The 21,337-nt window shown below is 38.8% G+C and overlaps 4 protein-coding genes across 4 annotated transcripts; 3 read left to right on the plus strand and 1 right to left on the minus strand.

The window, feature by feature from the left end:
- Positions 1 to 4,224: 4,224 nt before the first annotated feature.
- Positions 4,225 to 5,329, plus strand: LOC131000935 (polyadenylate-binding protein 8-like). Its single transcript, XM_057927093.1, has 2 exons — positions 4,225 to 4,481; positions 5,212 to 5,329. The coding sequence occupies exons 1-2, from the start codon at positions 4,268 to 4,270 to the stop codon at positions 5,286 to 5,288; spliced, it is 291 nt and encodes a 96-aa protein (XP_057783076.1). The 5' UTR covers positions 4,225 to 4,267; the 3' UTR covers positions 5,289 to 5,329.
- Positions 5,330 to 5,585: 256 nt separating this feature from the next.
- On the plus strand, positions 5,586 to 6,519 carry LOC130998052 (polyadenylate-binding protein 8-like). Its single transcript, XM_057923487.1, has 3 exons — positions 5,586 to 6,059; positions 6,136 to 6,213; positions 6,412 to 6,519. The coding sequence occupies exons 1-3, from the start codon at positions 5,586 to 5,588 to the stop codon at positions 6,517 to 6,519; spliced, it is 660 nt and encodes a 219-aa protein (XP_057779470.1).
- Positions 6,520 to 12,238: 5,719 nt separating this feature from the next.
- On the plus strand, positions 12,239 to 12,752 carry LOC130998053 (polyadenylate-binding protein 8). Its single transcript, XM_057923490.1, has 2 exons — positions 12,239 to 12,370; positions 12,445 to 12,752. The coding sequence occupies exons 1-2, from the start codon at positions 12,239 to 12,241 to the stop codon at positions 12,652 to 12,654; spliced, it is 342 nt and encodes a 113-aa protein (XP_057779473.1). The 3' UTR covers positions 12,655 to 12,752.
- Positions 12,753 to 13,763: 1,011 nt separating this feature from the next.
- On the minus strand, positions 13,764 to 18,795 carry LOC131000847 (wax ester synthase/diacylglycerol acyltransferase 5-like). Its single transcript, XM_057926967.1, has 6 exons — positions 17,715 to 18,795; positions 14,867 to 14,939; positions 14,719 to 14,786; positions 14,441 to 14,653; positions 14,236 to 14,373; positions 13,764 to 14,082 (listed from the first exon to the last, which is right to left on the minus strand). The coding sequence occupies exons 1-6, from the start codon at positions 18,450 to 18,452 to the stop codon at positions 13,930 to 13,932; spliced, it is 1,383 nt and encodes a 460-aa protein (XP_057782950.1). The 5' UTR covers positions 18,453 to 18,795; the 3' UTR covers positions 13,764 to 13,929.
- Positions 18,796 to 21,337: the final 2,542 nt, after the last annotated feature.

The raw sequence follows: 21,337 nt of genomic DNA on the forward strand, positions 1-21,337 counted from the left end.
TCAACTTTGTCAAAAATATTAACCTTAAAAATAATATTCTCTTCATCTCAGCTTTTAGTGTCTAATTTTTCTCTTTTTGGATATTTCATATTTTAGTATTCATTTTTATTTTTAATAAAAGTGAGATTTTTGCTTCATTTTAATTATTTTAACATTCACATAAAATGTAAGACTTTTATTTCACTCACAATACACTTAACTATTTTATTAAAATATGTGTCACTTTTAAATGAATATTAAAAGCTGAGACGGAGAGAGTAACATCTAATAGAGGCCGGTGATAAAGAAAATAGTAGAACTTGTCATGTTCTATCCTATTCAGTGGTGGAGCCACATGAAGTTATGCCAAATCTTTTACTTGTTTATTTTTATTGCATAAACCGACGGTAGACCCAAAGAATGTTGGAAGGAAAAAAGAGGTTGCAAACATAGAATCGACGAGGGATGCGAGAAGGCAACGAAAGCACGTAGCAAATGTAAAGAAAAGGAAGAGGAAAGGAAGTGGAAGACGAGTATAATGAGAAAGATAATTTTGGACAAGCCATGTTGATCGAGTTTTCCTAGAGAAGGCAAGCAACGTAGAGAGGCCGGTCGGAATGTGACATTTACCTTTGGACGATTTTCTAGGAAAGCTTAGATGCATTATATTATACAACCACTAAGTTAGAAAAAAGTCAAGAGATAAGTTTTCTGTATAAGAGAAGAGAATAGATCATCATAATTTTTTAAATATTCAAATATATCGACTTAAAAAATTGGGAGTTTCTATTTTTTATTTTTTAAGAGAAGGATCAATAATAATTCTCCATGAGGAGGATTGCAGTTACTAAGGCGATAGCTTGTTCCTCATTTTCTTTGCTTCTTATTTCCTAATATTTCTTTCTGTTAAGGGTGCGTTCTCTTTAGTTGTAAATTTATCATGAGAAAATGAAGGATAAACAAAATTTCACCCTTTAAATCCTTCCTCTCTTTTTTTCCCCCACATTTACTATTTGATCCTTACTCATTTCTCATTTACCCTACAAAGTAGGGATAATATTATCACACTATTTTTGAAGGGATAATATTATCCCTCCTTTGTAGTGTAAATGAGGAATGAGTAAGGGTCAAGTACGGAATGTGGAAAAAGAAAAAAATGATTTAAATGATGAAATTTTATTTATCCTTCTTTTTCTCCTGATAAATTTAGAACCAAAGAGTGTAGAATGACGACCAAACCTTTGGTGGTTAACGCAATTTATTTTTGACTAATCACGCATCATGGAGTTTCAAGACTTTAATTACTTTTTGTCTTATTCGGGATAAATATTGGGGTCTAAACTTTGTCTTTTAATTATAAAAAGTTTCTATGAAAATACTCAAGTTTTGCATTCAGTAAATTTTCATCTCGCCAGTAACGAGACATAAAAAGAAAAATTGAAAAAGTGGGAGAGAGTTCATGAGATTTTTGTTTCGATTGAATGTCATGTTTCTACGTTGAAAGTTTGATTTTTATAATATAGTCAGCTTTTAATATTTCTTTGAGAGTGTCATGCGTTTTAATAAAGTGGTTGAATGTATTGCGAGTGAAATTAGGGTCCCACGAGTGTTAAAATAATTAAAATTGAGCAAATGTCTCATCTATTTTTAATAAAAATAAAAATGAATATCAAAATGTTGGACGGTCAAAAAAGAAAATATAAAAATAAAAATAAATAATAATATATAAGAATCTAAGATGGTCAAAAAAGAAAGGGGTTTTTACAAATAAAATCACGAACAATTTTAAATTTGCAATTTTAACGTGACTTTTGAAGTGTGGTAAATTAAATCATAACCTTTTCAATTTTTACAATTTCGTCCCCTCAATTTTTTTCGGCCACCGGAGTGATGAGTTGGAGCTTATGTGGATGATTTTTTTCCACGTAATTAATTTTTAACTAAGATTAAATTGCTGACTAAGATTAAAACAAAATCAAAACCTAATTCTTTTATTTTACTTCTTTTTCGTCTTTTATAAAAAATATATTTGATGTGTATCTTAAGTTAAAGATTATGACAAGATCTTCAATTTGATTTAAAATTCATTAAATATGAATTTGAAATAAATAATTTATTATAATTTAAAATTTTAAAGTGATTGTTTTTCTCCCTCCTATCACTTTTACAATATTCTTTATTTTTTTCTCTTTCTCCTTATTTTGTTATTATATTATTTCTATTTGTATCTCTTTCTCCTACAAAATTTATATATCTTCTCTTCTCTTTTGATTAAAAAAAACATAATATTTATTTGTTGAATTATTTTATCAAAGCATACATAAAAAAATTTAAATTAAAAATATTAATTAAAAAATATAATGCACAATTATCAACAAATATCGAGACAATATTATAAAAGCATTTATTAATTTTAATTTTAATAGAAAATAATAATCAATAACAAAAAACTTTCGGTAAATTTAATTATTATTATACAATACTCATTGAACTTAATATTATACTCCTACTCATTAAGTTGATAAAATTATTACTCCCTCCGTCCCCAAAATAAGTTCCTCTTTGGGGACGGCACGAGTTTTAAGGAAAAATGGTAAAGTGTATTGATAGTGGAGAAAAATATGTTATAATTAATATTGGGAGTGGTGAAAAGGTGAAAAAGTGTTATAATTAGTATTGAGAGTGGTGAAAAAGTGAAAAGTAAGAATAAATAAAGTATTATTAGTGGTGGGGTAGTTGTCCAAAAATGGAAAGAAAGAAAGAGGAACTTATTTGAGGGACGTCCCAAAAAGGAAAAAGATGAACTTATTTCAGGGATGGGGGGAGTACTATACACTATTTTAAATCAAATACTAATATGTAAATTAATATATTTTTTGTTATTAATTAATTTGATTCATAAATAATAATATTTTTACATAATTTCAAATTTTAAAAATAAATAAATATATCGTGGCCGTGCATCGTACGGGAGGGCGTACTAGTTTAAGGAAAATGGGGGATACTGAAATAAGTTCGACGAAAAAGAAGAAAAATAAAAGAATTAGGTTTTGATTTTATTTTAATCTTAGTCAGAAATTAATTACGTGGGAAAAAAAATAATCCACATAAGCTCCAACTCATCACTCCGGTGGCCGGAAAAAATTGAGAGGACGAAATTGCAAAAATTGAAAAGATTATGATTTAATTCGTCACACTTCAAAAGTCGCGTTAAAATTGCAAATTCAAAATTGTTCGTGATTTTATTTGCAAAACCCCCAAAAAGAAAATATAAACATTAAAAATTGGACGAGAGACTATAGACCCAGTTCTACTCAATATCAAATCGTTTTAGAATTGTTTCCAACGCATTCACCACAAAATTCTTGTTGGAGGATAACCTTAAGGTAACAATATTTTAATTTTATAGAACTCGCTTATAATTATCTCTACTCAACTCTTCCTCTACAAGGAAGACGTATTTGAGAGACTATATGATAACACGACTTATTGATTATTTTTAGTTTTTAAATATAACAAGACATATTTAAATATTAATGAATTGAGGGAAATTTTCTATTCTTCTACTAAGAATTTCAACTACATTAGAATCATCGTATTACCTTACCAATTGAACTGAGCGTGCGGATTGAGGTTTTGCGCGCCACTTATCCCGCTTTGCTTCATCGGTTATAGTATTATAAATAACACGTTTACTAACAATAAGTAATAATTTATGAATAATAAATAAAATTATACAATATAATTTAAAATGAATAATAATTGATATACTTTTTTAAAGTATCGTAATATAATTGGATTAGCACAAATCCGATTGTATGGGTCGTGCTGTGCTTAGACACTTTAATGGGATAGAATTCAGTGTTGCATTAGACCTGAGAATTTTGTTGAAAAAAAGGAGTAAAAAAATAAAACACGAACACGTCGTCAACTATATAAATAACCCGCACCCGCCCGCTTCTCTCCGCGTAACTCAAGGTGACTTGCGCTCCGCTGCTTCTCAACGGCCACGCGCCGCCGAAGCCGCGCGCCTCGGCCTCTCTTACTTCCTTCTCCCATATTTTTTTCAGTTACCAGAAAATCCTGAAAAGAGAAGCGAATTCATGCAATCGGCAACACTCATTTTCCATGTGAAGTTGAATTTCGGATTTTTAACCGGTTCATTTTTATTGTTTTACTCGTCGCTTCTTCGTTTTTTCGAATTGTTTCTCATTACTGTTTTACTGATTCTGATAATAGAGAAAATTAGATTATCACTGCACAAGGTGATCATATCCTATAGGCGAATATGGCGGCGACGGAAGCGAATGTTGTGCCGGGGCAGCTGGCGCCGATTTTGACCGCGCTTTATGTTGGCGACCTTGACGGCAGCGTGACGGAGGAAGAGCTGCTTCGATTGTTCAATCAAGCAGGCGACGTCGTCTCCGTTAAGATATGCATGGATGAAATCAATCAGCGCTCACTTGGATACGGTTATGTCAACTATAGGAATCCTGATGAAGGTACCAATATTGCTGATTTTCTCTCTCATCATCCGCAAACAATTTATTAATCTACTGAATTGATTATTTTCCAGATAAATGTTTCCTTCTATTTCTCAACTTGGATTTGTAATTAAGTCCGAGTTGAATTATTATTTATTTCTGTTGAAAATTTACTCGAGTTGAACCTACTATATATGATCTATTTTAAGTATGATTACGAGGGCCAAATTTATTCAATACTAGTGAAACAATCTAGGTCTAACTAGCGTATCTTAAATTAATTTAGCATATACATTGACTTTATTTTGATCTTGTGAGTTGTTAGGCGCTTGAAGTTTCATGATAAAGTCGTTTCTCAAACAGAAATTTACAAGAATAATACTCTCTATCTCAAGCACATGATTTACCTGATGTATAAACTGTCAACATATATCCTGCTTATTTGAAGACAACAGCGGTCCTTTTGAATTTTGTCTCCCCCTTTACATCAATTCAGACATCTATTACCTTCTAGTCTAGTGTGATATTTCAATTGCATTCGTGGATGATTGACATTTGACAACAATAAGGTTTAGGATTTAAGGTTTATATAAGAAAAATATACTCCCTAACATTTGACAATCTTAAACGGTTAGGATTCACACATGTTGTTATCTATGTATGAAATAGATAATGTCACGTAAATTTTCAATAGAGGATCTTAAATGCCTTTTCATGACATTGCTTCTAAATTGTGTGTTTTTGATAGCTGAAAAAGCGTTGAATGTTCTGAACTTCACTCGTCTCAATGGCAAATGCATTCGGATTGCATATTCAAACAAATAGGGAAGTCATCGTAAAAGTAGTCAGGGCAACTTATTTGTTAAGGTATTTGGTCAATTTGCAACAATATTTGTCGTTATTAATTTGAGTTAGGCTTATAATCCTAACTAAATTAGTCATCTCTTGCAGAATTTGGATAAAACAATCGACCACAAAGGTCTACACGATATTTTTAGTCCATTTGGAAAGATCTTGTCATGCAAAGTTGAGACAGATTCGTGTGGTCAATCAAAGGGGTACGGTTATGTGCAGTACAAGGAGGAGGTATATGCTGGCAGAGCTATTCAACATCTGCATGGTATGTTGTTGCACGGGAAAGAGCTACATGTAGTGCCTTATGTCAGCAAGCAGGAGAGGGTGGCAAAATTCACCAACGTATTTGTGAAGAATATTTCGGCATCCACAACTGAGGGAGATTTGAAGTCGGTATTTGGAGAGTTTGGATCAATGACCAGTGTGGCAGTGATGCGCGACGAAGCAGGAAACTCAAAATGTTTTGGATTTGTCAACTTCTACAATGCAGAGGATGCAGCCAGGTCTGTTGAAGCTCTTAATGGCCGAGAATTTAGTGGGAATGAATGGTATGTTGGTAGAGCTCAGAAGAAAGCTGAGAGGGAGCTAGAAATGAAGCTCAAGCGCAGGACGACTGCAAAAGAGATTCTTGAAAGGTCGTTGGGGATGAACAATGTCTACATCAAGAATATAGATGATGATGTTGACAATGACAAGCTCAAGGAAATGTTTTCTCCATTTGGCATCATAACGTCGTGCAAGGTTAGTTGGAAACTTCTTATGCATTCAATACTTTTTTGTTGTGTTTGTAGCTCATTCTTGAATTTGTATCTTCAAGGTTATGACTGATCTGAGAGGGATAAACAGAGGCTATGGCTTTGTCGCATTCTCTACCGGCCAAGAGGCTTCAAGAGCAGTAAGTCTATTATTATTATTATTATTATTATTATTATTATTATTATTATTATTATTATTATTATTATTATTATTATTATTATTATTATTATTATTGTTGTTGTTGTTGTTGTTATTATTATTATTATTATTATTATTTCATTCTACTCGAGATAAGCAAAAAGGAAATAATTGTTTTTTTTTTTGTGTATTTTTGTAGATTTCAGATATGAATGGAAAGATGATAGGCAACAAGCCTATCTATGTTAGCATTGCAGAAAGAAAGGAAGTTAGACATCAACTGATAGAGAGGGACTACTTTGAGTGAGCCAAGACTCCAGTGAAGAAAGAAGATATCAGAGGAAAGGATAATTTTCATTCATGAGATGAACCAATCCTCATACAAACAACATACTAAATAGCAAAAGTGGAGACAACAACTGATACTACTGCCGCACTCTTCAGCCATCCTAACAGAAAGGAAAGAGACATGAGAGGGGACCATTCTTGGAAGGACAATAACAACTAATAACCCTAATACATCACATAGTCTTTGAATCTTGTGGGTGGAGCTCTCGTGCGCATAGCTGCGCCATCTTCAGTTGGGCCTTCCTCATTTGGGCCGACTCTCATACTTGCTGCTGGTCCAACAGCCTCTTCAGGCCCATTTGCAATCAACTCTCGTTCTGTATCATTCACCACTCCTTCTGAATCAACCTTGTCCTCAAGGTTGAAGGTAGGAAATTGCCGTTGCATGTCCTCGCAAGGTTCCCAGGTGGAATTCTCCGGTGGCTCGCCATGCCACTGAACTAGGACTTGGCGCTGGTGACCGGCGGCCGTCAGAATTTGTCGCTCCCCACAAATCGCCAAAGGTTTGGGAATGGGTCGGGAGCCGAAGGACTCAGCTGGGAAGGTGCATATAGGAGTGGTGCCCGATGGAATAAACCGTCGAAGTTTAGAGACATGGAACACCGGGTGGATGCGGCTGGATTGAGGGAGCTCTAGACGGTAAGCCACCTTCCCTATCCTCTCGGTGACTGGAAAAGGCCCATAGTAACGTTGGGACAGCTTGGGCGACTGTCTGCCGCGAACTGAGGTTTGGCGATATGGCTGCAACCGCACTAGAACTTCATCGCCCACCTGAAACTCGAGGTCACGCCGGCGACGGTTAGCTTGCTGTTTCATCCGAGATTGAGCTTGATGGAGATTCTCCTTAAGCTGCCGGAGTATGCCATTTCTCTGCTGCAAGAGCTCATCGAGAGCCTGGATTTTGGTCGATCCTGCTGCATAATGGGGAATCATCTGAGGTTGGCGGCCAAACAGGGCCTCGAAGGGTGTCATCCGTATGCTATGACAGTAAGAAGTGTTAAGGCAGAATTCAGCCCAGCCCACGTGCGCAGCCCAAGTCTCGGGTTGGTCCAAGGTGAAGGAGCGAAGATATTGCTCAATGGTCCAATTGGTGACCTCCGTTTGTCCATCGGTTTGAGGATGAAACGTCGTGCTATGCTTAAGGGTAGTACCACTCAACTTGAAAAGTTGTTGCCAAAATGCACTGAGGAAGATGGGATCCCTATCAGAGATGATAGAGGTAGGGAACCCGTGCAGTTTCACCACTATTTCCAAAAACAGAGCTGCTGTCTTGGCTGCTGTAAAAGAAGTCGGAAGCAATCCAAAGTGAGCAAACTTGGTGAGTCGGTCGACAACCACAAGTAGCACCGTATACCCTCGGCTTGGCGGAAGACCGGTGATGAAATCCATAGTGACATCTTCCCACACATGAGTCGGAATGGGCAAGGGTTGAAGGAGCCCGGCGGGCGGTGTTGGAGAGTATTTCGTCTGTTGACAGGTTAGGCATGATGCCACAAACTCTTTTACTGCCGAGGTCATCCGGGGCCAATAAAACGACGATGCTAACCGCACCAGAGTGCGTTTGACGCCCCCATGCCCAGCCATGGGAGTGGCGTGCGCTTCCTTGAGAAGTTGAGGAATCAACGCCGACGTGGCACTTACATATATGCGGTGCTTGAAACGGAGGAGTCCACCAGCTATTGAGAATTCAGAGCCCAGTTCTCCGCGCTCAAACTTGCTGTGAAGGTCACAGAGATCTTCTTTCTCGGAGTTCTCCCTTCTAATAGCATTTAGAATCTCGGGCACAGGTGAGCTCAGAAGAGAACAGGAAGCACCTTCCTCTGTTCCAATGGAATCAGCCCCAGATGCTGGGCGCCGAGAGAGAGCATCAGCAGCGAGATTGGATGCTCCTGTCCGGTAATCAACACGGAAATGGAATCCCAATAACTTCCGTACATATTTCTGTTGCTCCGGCGTCTGAATAGTTTGTTGCATTAACTCGCGGATGCTCTGTTGATCAGTTCGGATGATGAAGAAACGGCCGAGGAGGTATTGGCGCCACTTGTGCACTGACTCCACAATTGCTAGCAACTCTTTGGTGTACACCGACGCCGCCTGCATCCGTGGGCACAACTTCTTGCTGAAATAAGCCAAGGGCTGCTCGCCCTGCATCAACACCGCGCCTATGCCGGTCTCAGCAGCGTCCGACTCGACAACAAAAGGCATGGAAAAGTCAGGGAGTCGGAGCACCGGAGTGGTGGTCATGGCTGTCTTTAAGCTCTCAAACGCGCGTTCAGCCTCCGGGGACCATAAGAATGAACCGACGCGGAGGAGATCGGTGAGTGGTGCAGCAATGCTCGCGTAGTGTCGGACAAACTTCCGATAGTACCCTGTTAGCCCCAAGAAGCCGCGGAGCTGCTTGATAGTGCGCGGGGTCGGCCATGATTGCATAGCCGTGATTTTCTCTGGATCAGCAAGAACTCCCCCTTCGGACACAATATGCCCCAAATATGCTATTGAAGACTTCCCGAACTCACATTTTGAAGCCTTCAACACAAATTGATGGTCGCTAAGGCAGCGGAGGACCTGCTCCAGATGAGAAATATGGTCGTCCATCGTCGCGCTGTAGATGAGAATGTCATCAAAGAAAACCACAACAAAGTTATGTAAAAATGGGGCAAATATGCGATTCATGGTCGCTTGAAAGGTTGACGGCGCATTGCAAAGACCGAAGGGCATCACCAAGAATTCATAGTGGCCGTCTGTGGTACGGAACGCCGTCTTGGCAATATCTCGGTGGTGAACTCGAATTTGGTGGTACCCGGAGTGGAGATCCAACTTTGAGAATACCCGAGCCTGCCCCAAGTCATCTAACAGTTCATCAATTGTAGGAATAGGAAATTGATCCCTTACCGTCACTGCATTGAGAGCACGGTAGTCAACGCAGAATCTGAAGGAACCATCCTTCTTTCGAACGAGCAGGACCGGCGAAGAAAATGGCGAGTGACTCGGGCGAATGATGCCCTGTTCAAGCATCTCAGCAACCAACTTAGCCATCTCTTGCTTTTGGAACTGGGGGTACCGATAGGGTCGCACGTTGACTGGCGCTGTCGACGGATTGAGATGAATTCGATGTTCAATGGCGCGGTGCGGAGGAAGCCCCACCGGTGGTGAAAAAAGCATCTGAAACTGGTCAAGGAGGGCCAAAAGAGGTGCAGGGGCTTCAGTTGGGCCTTCCTCATTTGGGCCTTCCAATTTATGCATCACAACAGGCCCATCAGGGTGTGGGCCGGCCCTAATGTAAATGGCATACACTAGACCAATCTCCTTATCTTGGACCGCCGCCGTCAACTGGGAGAAGGAGATGGGGTGGACGTCGATAGCAGGGTCCCCCTTCAAGGTCGTAGCCACGCCGTCGCGATGGAAAACCATGGTTTGGGCGGCGTAATCGTGGGTAACCGGGCCCAACGTCTGTAACCATTGGATGCCGAGGACGACAGCCGGTCCAGCGATTCGGAGCACGTGGAGATCCACGGAGAGACTCTGCCCTTGAATTTCAATCGGAATCGCCGAGCACAATTGAGAACATAAGAGAAAGTCTCCATTTCCGACGTAGACACGAAACGGAGGTATCGTTGTCACCGGAAGGCGGAGAGTTTGAACCACCGTTGGTTGGATAAAATTGTGGGTACTCCCACTATCCACCAAGACTCGCACCGCGCGCCTATGAATGGTGCCCTTGAGGTGAAGGGTACGGGGCCGGCCAAGGCCGGAGAGTGTGTGAAGACTCGAGATATCACCGCAAATAGCGGCGTCGGGGGTTGGGAGCGTGGGTTCGATCATCTCATCCGTGGACAGAGCATCATGCTCAACGTCGTTGACCTCTGGCTCATCATCTGTGCCTAAGAGGCCGTAGAAACGACTACGGCAACGGTGGTTGGGGGACCATTTCTGATCACAGTTGTAACATATGCCTTTCTCCCTTTTCTCACGAAGCTCTTGGGGAGAAAAACGCCGAATGGGAAGGGTAGAACCCTGTGGCGGCGCTTTGAGCAGCGGCGGCGATGGTGGTTTATGAGTTTCCCCTGGCTTGGTGCTTCCCCCAGGTGACAGAGGAGGGGTCGGAGGGGAATAAGGTACCGAAGAAATGGGTACCGCCTTCACCGGCGTGCGTGTGAGCCAACGTTGCTCAGTTCGCGTCTCTGCCAATCGAGTTTCGTAGGCACGCGCAAGGGCAAAGGCCTCCATAAGGGTGGATGGCTTTGTAAACGAAAGCTCGCGGCGAATGTCGGGCTTCAATCCCGTGACGAAGAAGCTAACAAGCAATGATTCAGAAATGCCCTTAACCTTGTTCATGAGCTCCTCGAACTCAGCCTGGAATTCGCTCACCGAAGCCGTTTGTGTTAATTTGGACAGAGCGCCTTGAGGATCTTCATAAAGAGATGCGCCAAAACGATGGCGAACGCTGTGAAGGAACACCGGCCAAGTGGAAATAAGGTGATTAGATTTCATCCACTGGAACCACGATGCAGCGCGGCCCTCCATGTGAAATGAGACTATGCGCAGTCGTTGGTCCTCCGGAGTGTTGTGAAAAGCGAAAAACTCCTCCACTCGAAAGATCCAGCCGGCTGGATCGGAGCCATCAAAACGCGGGACTTCCATTTTCATGGAGCGGAATGGTGGTTGCACCGGTGGATCAGGCTCCAGCGGCGGAGGGGGTGGCGGTTGCCGCGTGTGCCGAAAGGAGGAGGACGAAGTGTCCGTTGATGTGATGTGGGACTCCATGGCGGACATGAAACGTTGGAGGACGGAGTTGGTATCTGCCACAGCTGCATTGGTGGCCGCCAGCTGCTCTGCAGACGTGGAGAGGTGAGTGGTGAGTTGGGTCTGTAAAGCGTGAAGGGCGGCGAGAATCTCAGGGTTAGCCATGAAAACAATGAAAGCACCAATGATAGAGAGGGACTACTTTGAGTGAGCCAAGACTCCAGTGAAGAAAGAAGATATCAGAGGAAAGGATAATTTTCATTCATGAGATGAACCAATCCTCATACAAACAACATACTAAATAGCAAAAGTGGAGACAACAACTGATACTACTGCCGCACTCTTCAGCCATCCTAACAGAAAGGAAAGAGACATGAGAGGGGACCATTCTTGGAAGGACAATAACAACTAATAACCCTAATACATCACATAGTCTTTGAATCTTGTGGGTGGAGCTCTCGTGCGCATAGCTGCGCCATCTTCAGTTGGGCCTTCCTCATTTGGGCCGACTCTCATACTTGCTGCTGGTCCAACAGCCTCTTCAGGCCCATTTGCAATCAACTCTCGTTCTGTATCATCAACGGTTGCAGGTGCTTTTCTCTATAGTCTATTTTCGGATTTTCATTCTAATTTATGTATACAATAGTGACCTCAAGGACTAGGACTAAGAGTTTGTGATTTTCTTTACCAGTCTATGTTTTCCAGAAGCATGCACCCGACCATGATGGTGCCTTCAGTGGTTCCTCCTCGTCCGATTTTCTATGGCAATGTTGCACAACCTGAATTCGTCTATCCGCAGAGGTTTGTACCTCTGATTCCAAATTTCATGTTTCCCATGATGCAACGCCCGATGCACAGCAGGTTAGTGCTATTTTCAGCTGTCGTATATTCTCCTTAAACTTTCCATCGCTAATCACTTTGTTACTACAAAATAGATGCCTTTAAGGGGATTAGGAAGCTCTAATGTCACCACTTCACAAGGAACTCGTGCAGTCACGCCAATGCACAACACAGTTGGAACTTTGGCATCCGAGCTCGCAAATGCTTCCCCACGTGACCAGAAAACTGTATGGATTTGTCTTAGTTGATGTTTCAAAAATTATGCCTTTGGCTTCTTTACCTTAGTTTTTTCTGTGTACAGATGTTGGGCGTAAATTTATACCCTCTGGTTGGGCAGCTGGAGCCTGCAATGGCAAGTAAAGTCACAGACATGCTTCTAGAAATGGATCAGACTGAGGTTCTGCACTTGCTCGAATCACCTGAATCTCTTGCAACTAAAGTTAAGGAGGCTATGGCTGTCCTAACCAACGCTCCTCAACGCAGCAAGTGGCTTTCCATGCCCTTGAATTAATAATTTTCTCTATTCTCCACATAAATTTATTTTCTCTATTCTCCCCATAAATTGACTATACTTATTATGGAGTTTAGCATTGACTATTAGTAGCTTGGTTTTGATAGATTACTATCTTGCTCTTTCTTGACTATTTATAGTTTGATTTTGATAGATTACTATCTTGCTCTTTCTTGACTATTTATAGTTTGATTTTGATAGATTACTATCTTGCTCTTTTTTGAACACTAGTACGACCATCCGTGCGATGTACGACGAACATTGAAATTAACGACATATTTGAATAAATAAATATAAATATTTTATAGAATTAAAATATAAATAAATGCAAAATATATTTTAAAAATAACATAAATTAAAATAATCCACGTCAATTACTTAATAAAAATGTAGATTTTCAACTTCATATATAAAGTGTAATGATAATTATAGTAATTATATATTAATATTACACATGTATTATAGAGTAATACACGTTATAGTAAATAAATAAATATTTTCATACACAAACATAAATAAAGAATTACTATAAAATTTTACCGGAGAGAGAGAAAATAAAATATTTTAATTTTTTTTAACCTTTTCGTTTTAAATTCATTTTTGATGTTTTTTGTCATATTAAAGATATTGTCACAAATTTAAATTTAAGATGCATACGGAATATTTTTTCATAAATAAAATTTGATGATGTTTAGAATAGAATTAAAATTATAAAAAAGAAAAGAAAAATAGTGAAAATTTGGTGGAAAAAGAGAGAGAAAAAAGAGAGGGATAAAACTCATCTTTTATACTTCCTCCGTCTACAAAATAAGTACCATATTTCCTTTTTCGTTCGTCCACGAAATGAGTACCAATTTCCTTTTTTGGCAAGTGTACCCCACACAATCCTTTAATTAATACCTTCAAAAAGTGTGTGACCCTTAAGGTTATTATATAGATTAGATTATTATCTTTCTCTTTCTTGAACATTACTAGTGTAGAACTCAAGGTTTTTTCTTTGTTATTTTTTTTTTTTTCATGATATATCAATTCATGCAAAACTTAAAACACAAGTTGGAAGATGAATGGTGAAGCTTGTGTTGTTGTGCATCGTCTAGGCAAGCAACTCATACTGGTACAATGTGGTTTTTTTTTTATGAAGGGAATAATGTTGGTGCTATATTAATGGTGGATCTGTTCAATGGGCATACTTTTTACAACTATAACTTCAACACCACTCGCTATGAACCTCTAACTTACAATATGAAACTTGATACACCATGATTACTGAAAACACTAGTTGGTTGGAGCCTTAGCAGCTTCCTTCATTTCGAGCAACGCGTCTTCAAAACACTTTGCAAGAGTTTTGGGGTCCGGGATAATATCTTTGGCAACTAAGATTTTCAGGTCGGCCATTCCTGCATAACTCACCATGTGCATTGTGATTGCCTGTAGAAGACAACACATCAAATTTTAACATATATATTGATTGATTTCATATGGTAATGGAATCAGGGAAACCAAAAGATTTTGTGTTAATACGTGCTATGTTGGTTGCATAAACTATAAAATTGAAACAAAAGTGCAAGTAAGAAAGTTTACATGTGGTAGGCTGGTTGAAGTGACGCTTATGCGCTCCACACGGTTGCCTGCGATTATGATGCGTTCAGTAGGGCCGACGATGTTGGACATAGTAAAAGTTGTATTGCAAAGGATGCGGTAATTGAGAAGGCAAGCAACCTACGAGCAAGGAAAATATTTTCAGCTTATATTCTTTGTTTCAAGAATGTCTCTTAATTAAACTCACTTTTGGTCCGAAAAGAGACATGACTAAGTTGCCAATGTTGTAGGAGAAAGGGCCTTCTAAAGAAAGCTTTTTCGAGTCGATCATAGCTTTGGCTCTCTTGACAAACTGGATTGGATCCGAAGTGCCTCTGTGGTAATAAACAGGTAACAGAAGCATCCCAAATTTGTTGCCCCAACGCGTTTCAGAGTCGCCATTCATCAGCTTCGATATATCCTGAAACGAGACAATGGTTGAGATTGGTGTGACTGGCAGAGCGAGCTGAGAATAATTAATATTACCTGTAATCCTGATTGTGGCCTCAAATTCACCATTGCAAGACCAGTGATCCGAAGCCCCTCAGGCAGAGCTATACACCACCACAAAACATCAAATCTCATTTAATTACTTTAATTTTGTGACTCTATTCGACATGTTAGACGCGCCTACCTTTAGGTGATCTCGTGTCCAAGTAGCGCGACAGGCCGGATGTTATTACCCCGAAAAGAACATCGTTAACGGTCTGCACCAAACATACAATCGCTATCTCATTTTGCTCTCTCTCTATATATAGGCTATAGCACAGTGGTGATCGATTATATCACTTATATACTTGTTAGCTTAATTATGCTGAGCAGAACGCAAAATGAACTTGTACTCTTCTATCAAGCAAAATTTGAATGATCGAGTTTGATCATCACCTATATACCAAGAAGATCAAATTCCTATTTTCATATTAAGTTTTGATTAAGAAGATGCAGGGGCACGCCCCCACACATATATGTACAATACTGTTATTTGACCTGGATCAATTCAAGAAAGATACACAAATTCAATGGACTTTGATGAAGTCTTTTTTATAAAGAATTCGATACATGTCTAGATCCTTTAAGTTATGCTATATCCCCTCTATATCAATGTCATGTGCATGTATATAAAAAGATATTTTACACGAAAAAGCGTGGGTCAACTTTTCACCCATCAATTACCATGTCCATATTTTTAAATTTGAAAACTGTCATAGGTGTTGGGGTTTAATTTACTGTCAATAGCTAAAATTGTCCATTTTGTTAAGTGTAAAATTAAAAATGCCAACTTTTTATAAAAATTTGATCTTATATCCAAATTAAAGTGAAGAGTCGAAATTGCCCTTGAATTTTGATGGCTTTGCATCATTTTTTTTGTGTAAAGTCTTACACTTTTCTGAGACAAAGTACAAATGTATAAGAAAAATGTAAGAAAAAGTAGTCTGTTGTCGGAAAAGTAGGTTGCCGCCCGGGCGGCAAGCTACTTTTCCGGTTAGCTTGCCGCCCGGGCGGCAACCTACTTTCCGACAACTGACTATTTTTTGTCTTACAAGTACACTGATTGAGATATGAAGGGTAATTTAGGTATTTTGGGCATAGGATCAAATTTTTATAATAAGTGGACATTTTTAATTTTTGACTTAACAAAGTGGGTATAAAAAATTTCACCTCTTTAATTTATGGTGTTTTTTGAGAGTTCAACGTTTTTTTTTGAAAACGTATAGTTATATACTCCCTAACTCTCTAGGAAAATAATAGACCGATTATTCGTAATAAATTAGTACTTTTCATTTTGAAAGATGGTGGTCACATGTTGGGCAGTTGCATATTTATTACTCCCTCCGTCCACCAAAAATATGCCACAATTTCCTTTTTCGTCCGTCCACAAAAAATATGCCACTTCCATTTTTAGTAGTAGGATCCACACAACTCCACTCACATTTAAAGTGGGACCCTTACTCCACTACCAACTTTACTCACATTTTCTTAAAACCCGTGCCGAAAGCAAAGTGGCATGTTTTTCGTGGACGGAGGGAGTATTTATCATGGTTCGAGAAATTTCGTCCCCACGGTTCCAGAGACTTTACTCCACTAGCATGACGTGACACATACGGTCGTGAATTTTACCTAACTAGTATATCACTCGTCGAAATTCGACGAAATTTTAATTTATAATTTGAATTATTTATATTATTTTTGTATAATATAATTAATTTTTAATTAATTTAATTTAATGTAATAAAATTTACATTGTACTAATCTTAATTATATTCGTCAATTAAATGTTAATTTTTTGTTAGAATAGTAAAAATACTCATTTATATAATTTTTGTACATTTTTAATATATTGATGGATAAGAATTAATTTAAGATCTCATTTTTCATCTAAGCATCATCTCATCTCATGATCATCAAGAACTCGAAAGACGATATCTGACTTTTGAGCATTAACACAAAATATATTTAAAGAAAAAACTGATAAATTTTAATAAAAATAATTGAATGTATTATGAATGAAAAAAATAATTCTACTTAAAAATTAGCATTAATAATAATATTTGTATTGTGAGGTGGAAAAGAGACCCTTCATTTGCTAAAAATTGTCCAAAAAAAATTTATGAATGTCCTAAAATAATAAATATGAATAATTTTTTTTACGGACAATGATAGTATGAAAGTAATCACAATTACCATTTTTTTTTTACAAACCAATAAGTTACACAGTTTGTCTTTATATGTTTAACAGTCTATATATGAATTTGACAATGCAATTATAGGGAGTGACGCGGTTATTCATAATGAGAAAACAACCTTAATCAAGCTCTACGTCCGATCCGGTCCAAACCTACAGGCTAAAAAATTTGGATCACCGGCTAGATTCACAATACTTTTTAAGCTCCACAATTCACAATATCTGGCTTTTAAGGTTTAAAAAATTATTTTTTAAATAATTTATGATATATTTCTTTTATTTTGTAAAAGAGTATCACTTGAGATGATACTAAATGGTTGGTAGATAAATGTTTGAGTGAAAAAGATAATTTATTATTTTTTAGGAAAAATGATAATATGTGGAATCATATCTTAAAATAGAAGTGATAGTAGAAGTGATATGTAATATTTTTTTATGAGAAAAAGGAAATAATTAATAATACAAAAAGTGTTTGAAATTTAAAATGATATTTATTATTTTTTAAACATATATATATATATCCTTAAATTCTAATCATCGCGTTGAAGCACCGCATTCTTCGGTAGGACTGAATTGCCGAAAGAGACAAAAATTCACCTCAACAATGAAGAAAATAAAGATATCGAATTCATCGGCCCACTTGGCTATCGCTAAAATGAACTCATCATTTATTGCCAGCAAATTAAAAACAATTTATTTCTCAATTTGGAAAGCAGTTTAGGTCCACAATATTTAAGCAAATCAATCCAACGGTGGTAAATCCAAACACAGGAATATCAGACGGTTTTGAGAAACTCACCGCGTTAGCAACCGCTCGCTTGACCGTCTTCATGTCGTCGAGCCGGAACCTCGCCGTCGCCAGCTTCCGCGGCCAAAGCTCCGCCCCTGATCCGCCGCTCACGGCGGTGATCCTATCTCTCCACCACGCTGCTCTCAAGATGAATTCCACGACATAGACCAAGGTATACCAAACCGCCATCACCAACGCCCGCACGCTCAGCCGCCGCCTCTGCTCGGAGGCCGCGGCACCGACGCCGCCGATGGACGGCAGGCGCGTCGGATCGTCGGCTCTCCTGCAACACGACAATAGCAAGGACATCAAGGAGATCCCGTCGCCGAGGGCGTGGTGCACGCGGAAAATCATGGTTTTGTGCGCCATTAGGAGGTGGATTTCCCAGAGCGGTTTATCGGCGGGGAGAGGCGAGGAGACGGCGAGATCGGCAATGAATTCGTGGACGGCGTCTTCGTCGGAGGTCGACGGATCGTCGCTGAGCGGGTGGTGGCGGACGATTAGGTGTTGGTCGATGTCGACGGCGGTTCGGCGCCAGTGTTCGCGGCCGGAGGAATCTCGCACCATGAGGCTGCAAAACCTAGGGTGCTTGAACATGATTGAGCTCTGGACTTCGGCTCTGAAGGTGTCGATGTCGATTGGGAACTCGACGGCGAGGACGGCGGAAATGATCTGGTTCATTTGCGGCTGCAGGAAGAGGCGGCCGGCCGGGGTCAGCGGTTGGTCTCTGTCCCCAATGTCCGCCATGAGAGAGAGAAAAATTGGTTTGAAAACTGGAAATGTAATTGAACGTGGAAAGTCAGATTGGCCACTATTTTAGAATAACAACTCTGTCTCTTGAACAAATACTAAAATTCATTTTGGAGAACTTGGAACTTTAATATAACTCAAAATCATACATTAATTTTCTAGTATCAATTTCGTTTTCATCAATATTACCAATTACCAACAAATATCTAAAATGAAATCATCAACGTAGAGACGTAGCGTAATCAATGGTATCACTTAGTGTAGCGTATGTGCCAAAAACTTCTAGATTATAAACAATGAATTGAACTCAGAGCAGAACTAATGATAAAAATGGTTGAAAATGACCTATATATAGGCACACTGGCACAGGGGAAAAATACACTACAAAACTCGAAACTAAAACTACTGAGAAAATCCGAAAATTTTCCAAAATTCGAAAATTTCTGTCGGACACTATTCATTGCTGCGCGACTTTCTTGTTTCGGTCATATCTCCCTCGTTCAAACTCCGATTTGCAAACTGTTTGTACCCACGAACTCGTATCGAGTTGATCTACAACTTTCACTAAGACCATATTGCCAAATTCAGCTTCTAAATTTCTGTAGAATTCACCAAAGTACGAAAAAATATCATATTTCACAAGATAAAATAATTTAAGCACAAAATAATCATCACATACTCAATTCTCTATAAAATTAATATCATAAGAACATTAAAAATCATGGAAAAGTGAGTGTTATCATAAACTCCCTTTTTATTTTCTATTTCAGGAATTGATCGAGCGTCGTCGACTCGAGACGTCTCTGGCCTCGCCGCGCCGGAGGCAACGAAAATCGGCGATAATCAGCGGAGAAGAGAGAGAGACAGAGACAGAGACAGAGAGAGATGAAGGAATATTAAATTGAATTAACGTTCCGTTTGCCCGATGATCGTTTCTTGGTTATTATTAATTTACCATACAACGATTAAATCCTAACATGCTCCTATGAATTTAACAGCTGCACGTTGGAGTTCAGAAATACCTGAAGAATTCAGAAGAATTCGTCAATCTGTCGCTGAACAGGTCAGCCAAATTCAACGCTCCGTTTGACCCCTCAAACGACCTCCAATCGTATTTTGAGCAGAAATACGACTTCTTCGTCTTCGAAAGAGCTTTCCGTGGCCGCCTGATTCGTCTGAATCGGAGTTTTGTGGAGGAAGTTATGCCCGTTTTACGGAGACTGCCAGAACTTGGTTTCCTGCGAAAATCTGACTCCAGCTCTGATCTTCTCGACTGTATCCCGCTCAGCTTTCACCGTTGGATGGACAACGATCTATGAAAGTCCCAAGAGAGAAATAAGCCCCACACGTTTTTTTTTTCTTCCCTGCGCCCCACAGCTCTCAAAACCCTAATATTTTATCAGTGTGTTTTCCTGAGAGCTGACAGCTGTATTTAAAATAAAATTAAATACGTGTGGGCACAGAATTAGTGTAGGAGGCGTCTTTCTCTCCTTCTAGGGCTAGGAGACATTGGACCAGTCCAGGGACCAGATACAAGGAATAAAGATGGGCCTCAAATAAATTAATTTATCTACGGTCAGCCCAGACCATAATTAATTTATAAATATCAGTTCATTCCACTAGAGAACCGATATTGACTTACCCCTTTATTGCCGGTGATGAGTCGGGGGCTTGTATTTAGACTTATTAAATCTCCGTATTTAAAATATCCGACATCCATTAATTAATTAGAGCTCTGACAGCTTAAATTAATTAATCTCTTAATAATTCCTTAAGCAGTACCACTCAAACTTTATTATTACGCCTGAACTTAATCAACCTGCAGGGTTTAGCGTAATAAACCTTATTGAGCTCCTTAAGGGGATGTCATTATCCTATACCGGATACGGGTACTAATACAGATAATCAAATATCATATATTAACCGCTATCACCCAAGATACAGAGTACTCGAGTTAGCATATAACTTTCACCCATAGTAAGTCAAAGTGATATACGAATTAATATATATATCTGAATACTTATTAGTATTAAGATTTATAAGTCACCGAGATCTTGATTCTTCACTTAAGTCAGATAGAAGAATACATCTCAAACTGTGGTCCTATCAATACGTAATGACGTACCAGTATAGACAAGTAGCCAAGACAAACTACTTCCATCTATACTGCAGCCTAAACCAATAACTTGTCCTAGAGTTATTTCGGCTGTGATTATATTATATCTCTTAAGGTTATTCCAATTATATGGTCTTCTGTGATCTACAACACACCATATAATCTACTTATATAGAGATAGAGAACATACATATGCAATCATGAACACAATCAGATAGGAGATTAGATAGTGAACTTAAGAAACATTGTATACAAGCATAAAACGTTCTTGCTTTCAGTATACAAATCCAACAAGAGAGGGATAGTATGGATGACATTGATTAAAAAAATACAATATAAAATGACATAAATTAAAAAAATAGTATTTAAATTACAGTGTGTCATCCGGTCTGGTGACCGAAAAATAGATGCAGCATATATTTGATAAAACCTTGATACTTTAAGGGTTTAGAGAGCATTTCGAAACTTTGAGGGTATTTTTGATAAAGTGAGAATAGTTCAAGGTTTAATATGATATTTACCCTTTCTTTAATCGATCGTAACTATTCACCCACCCTCAAGAGACCACAAGGTCTCTCCGCTCATTTTTTTTTTAAATTCAATTCATATAGGCAAAGTATAAGTATTAATGAGTACATTATCTACATTGCAGTACACGTACAAGTAAAAAAAACTTGATACACAAAATTATTACCATTGCTGCCGCTAATCTGCTCTGCCATGAACTCCACCTTGTACGGCCAATTTGCCGAGATCCTTTTCCCAT

This window comes from Salvia miltiorrhiza, chromosome 8, assembly GCF_028751815.1.
Source record: "Salvia miltiorrhiza cultivar Shanhuang (shh) chromosome 8, IMPLAD_Smil_shh, whole genome shotgun sequence".
Taxonomy (NCBI): domain Eukaryota; kingdom Viridiplantae; phylum Streptophyta; class Magnoliopsida; order Lamiales; family Lamiaceae; genus Salvia; species Salvia miltiorrhiza.

Coding starts and splice junctions, on each gene's coding strand:
- LOC131000935 (XM_057927093.1), top strand. CDS start 4,268: ATGGCGGCGACGGAAGCGAATGTTGTGCCGGGGCAGCTGGCGCCGATT. Junction 4,482..5,211: donor CTATAGGAATCCTGATGAAG/GTACCAATATTG, acceptor TGTTTTTGATAG/CTGAAAAAGCGTTGAATGTT.
- LOC130998052 (XM_057923487.1), top strand. CDS start 5,586: ATGTTGTTGCACGGGAAAGAGCTACATGTAGTGCCTTATGTCAGCAAG. Junction 6,060..6,135: donor GCATCATAACGTCGTGCAAG/GTTAGTTGGAAA, acceptor TGTATCTTCAAG/GTTATGACTGATCTGAGAGG. Junction 6,214..6,411: donor GCCAAGAGGCTTCAAGAGCA/GTAAGTCTATTA, acceptor GTATTTTTGTAG/ATTTCAGATATGAATGGAAA.
- LOC130998053 (XM_057923490.1), top strand. CDS start 12,239: ATGCCTTTAAGGGGATTAGGAAGCTCTAATGTCACCACTTCACAAGGA. Junction 12,371..12,444: donor CCCCACGTGACCAGAAAACT/GTATGGATTTGT, acceptor TTCTGTGTACAG/ATGTTGGGCGTAAATTTATA.
- LOC131000847 (XM_057926967.1), bottom strand. CDS start 18,452: ATGGCGGACATTGGGGACAGAGACCAACCGCTGACCCCGGCCGGCCGC. Junction 14,654..14,718: donor GGCCACAATCAGGATTACAG/GTAATATTAATT, acceptor GTCTCGTTTCAG/GATATATCGAAGCTGATGAA. Junction 14,083..14,235: donor CTTCAACCAGCCTACCACAT/GTAAACTTTCTT, acceptor TGTCTTCTACAG/GCAATCACAATGCACATGGT.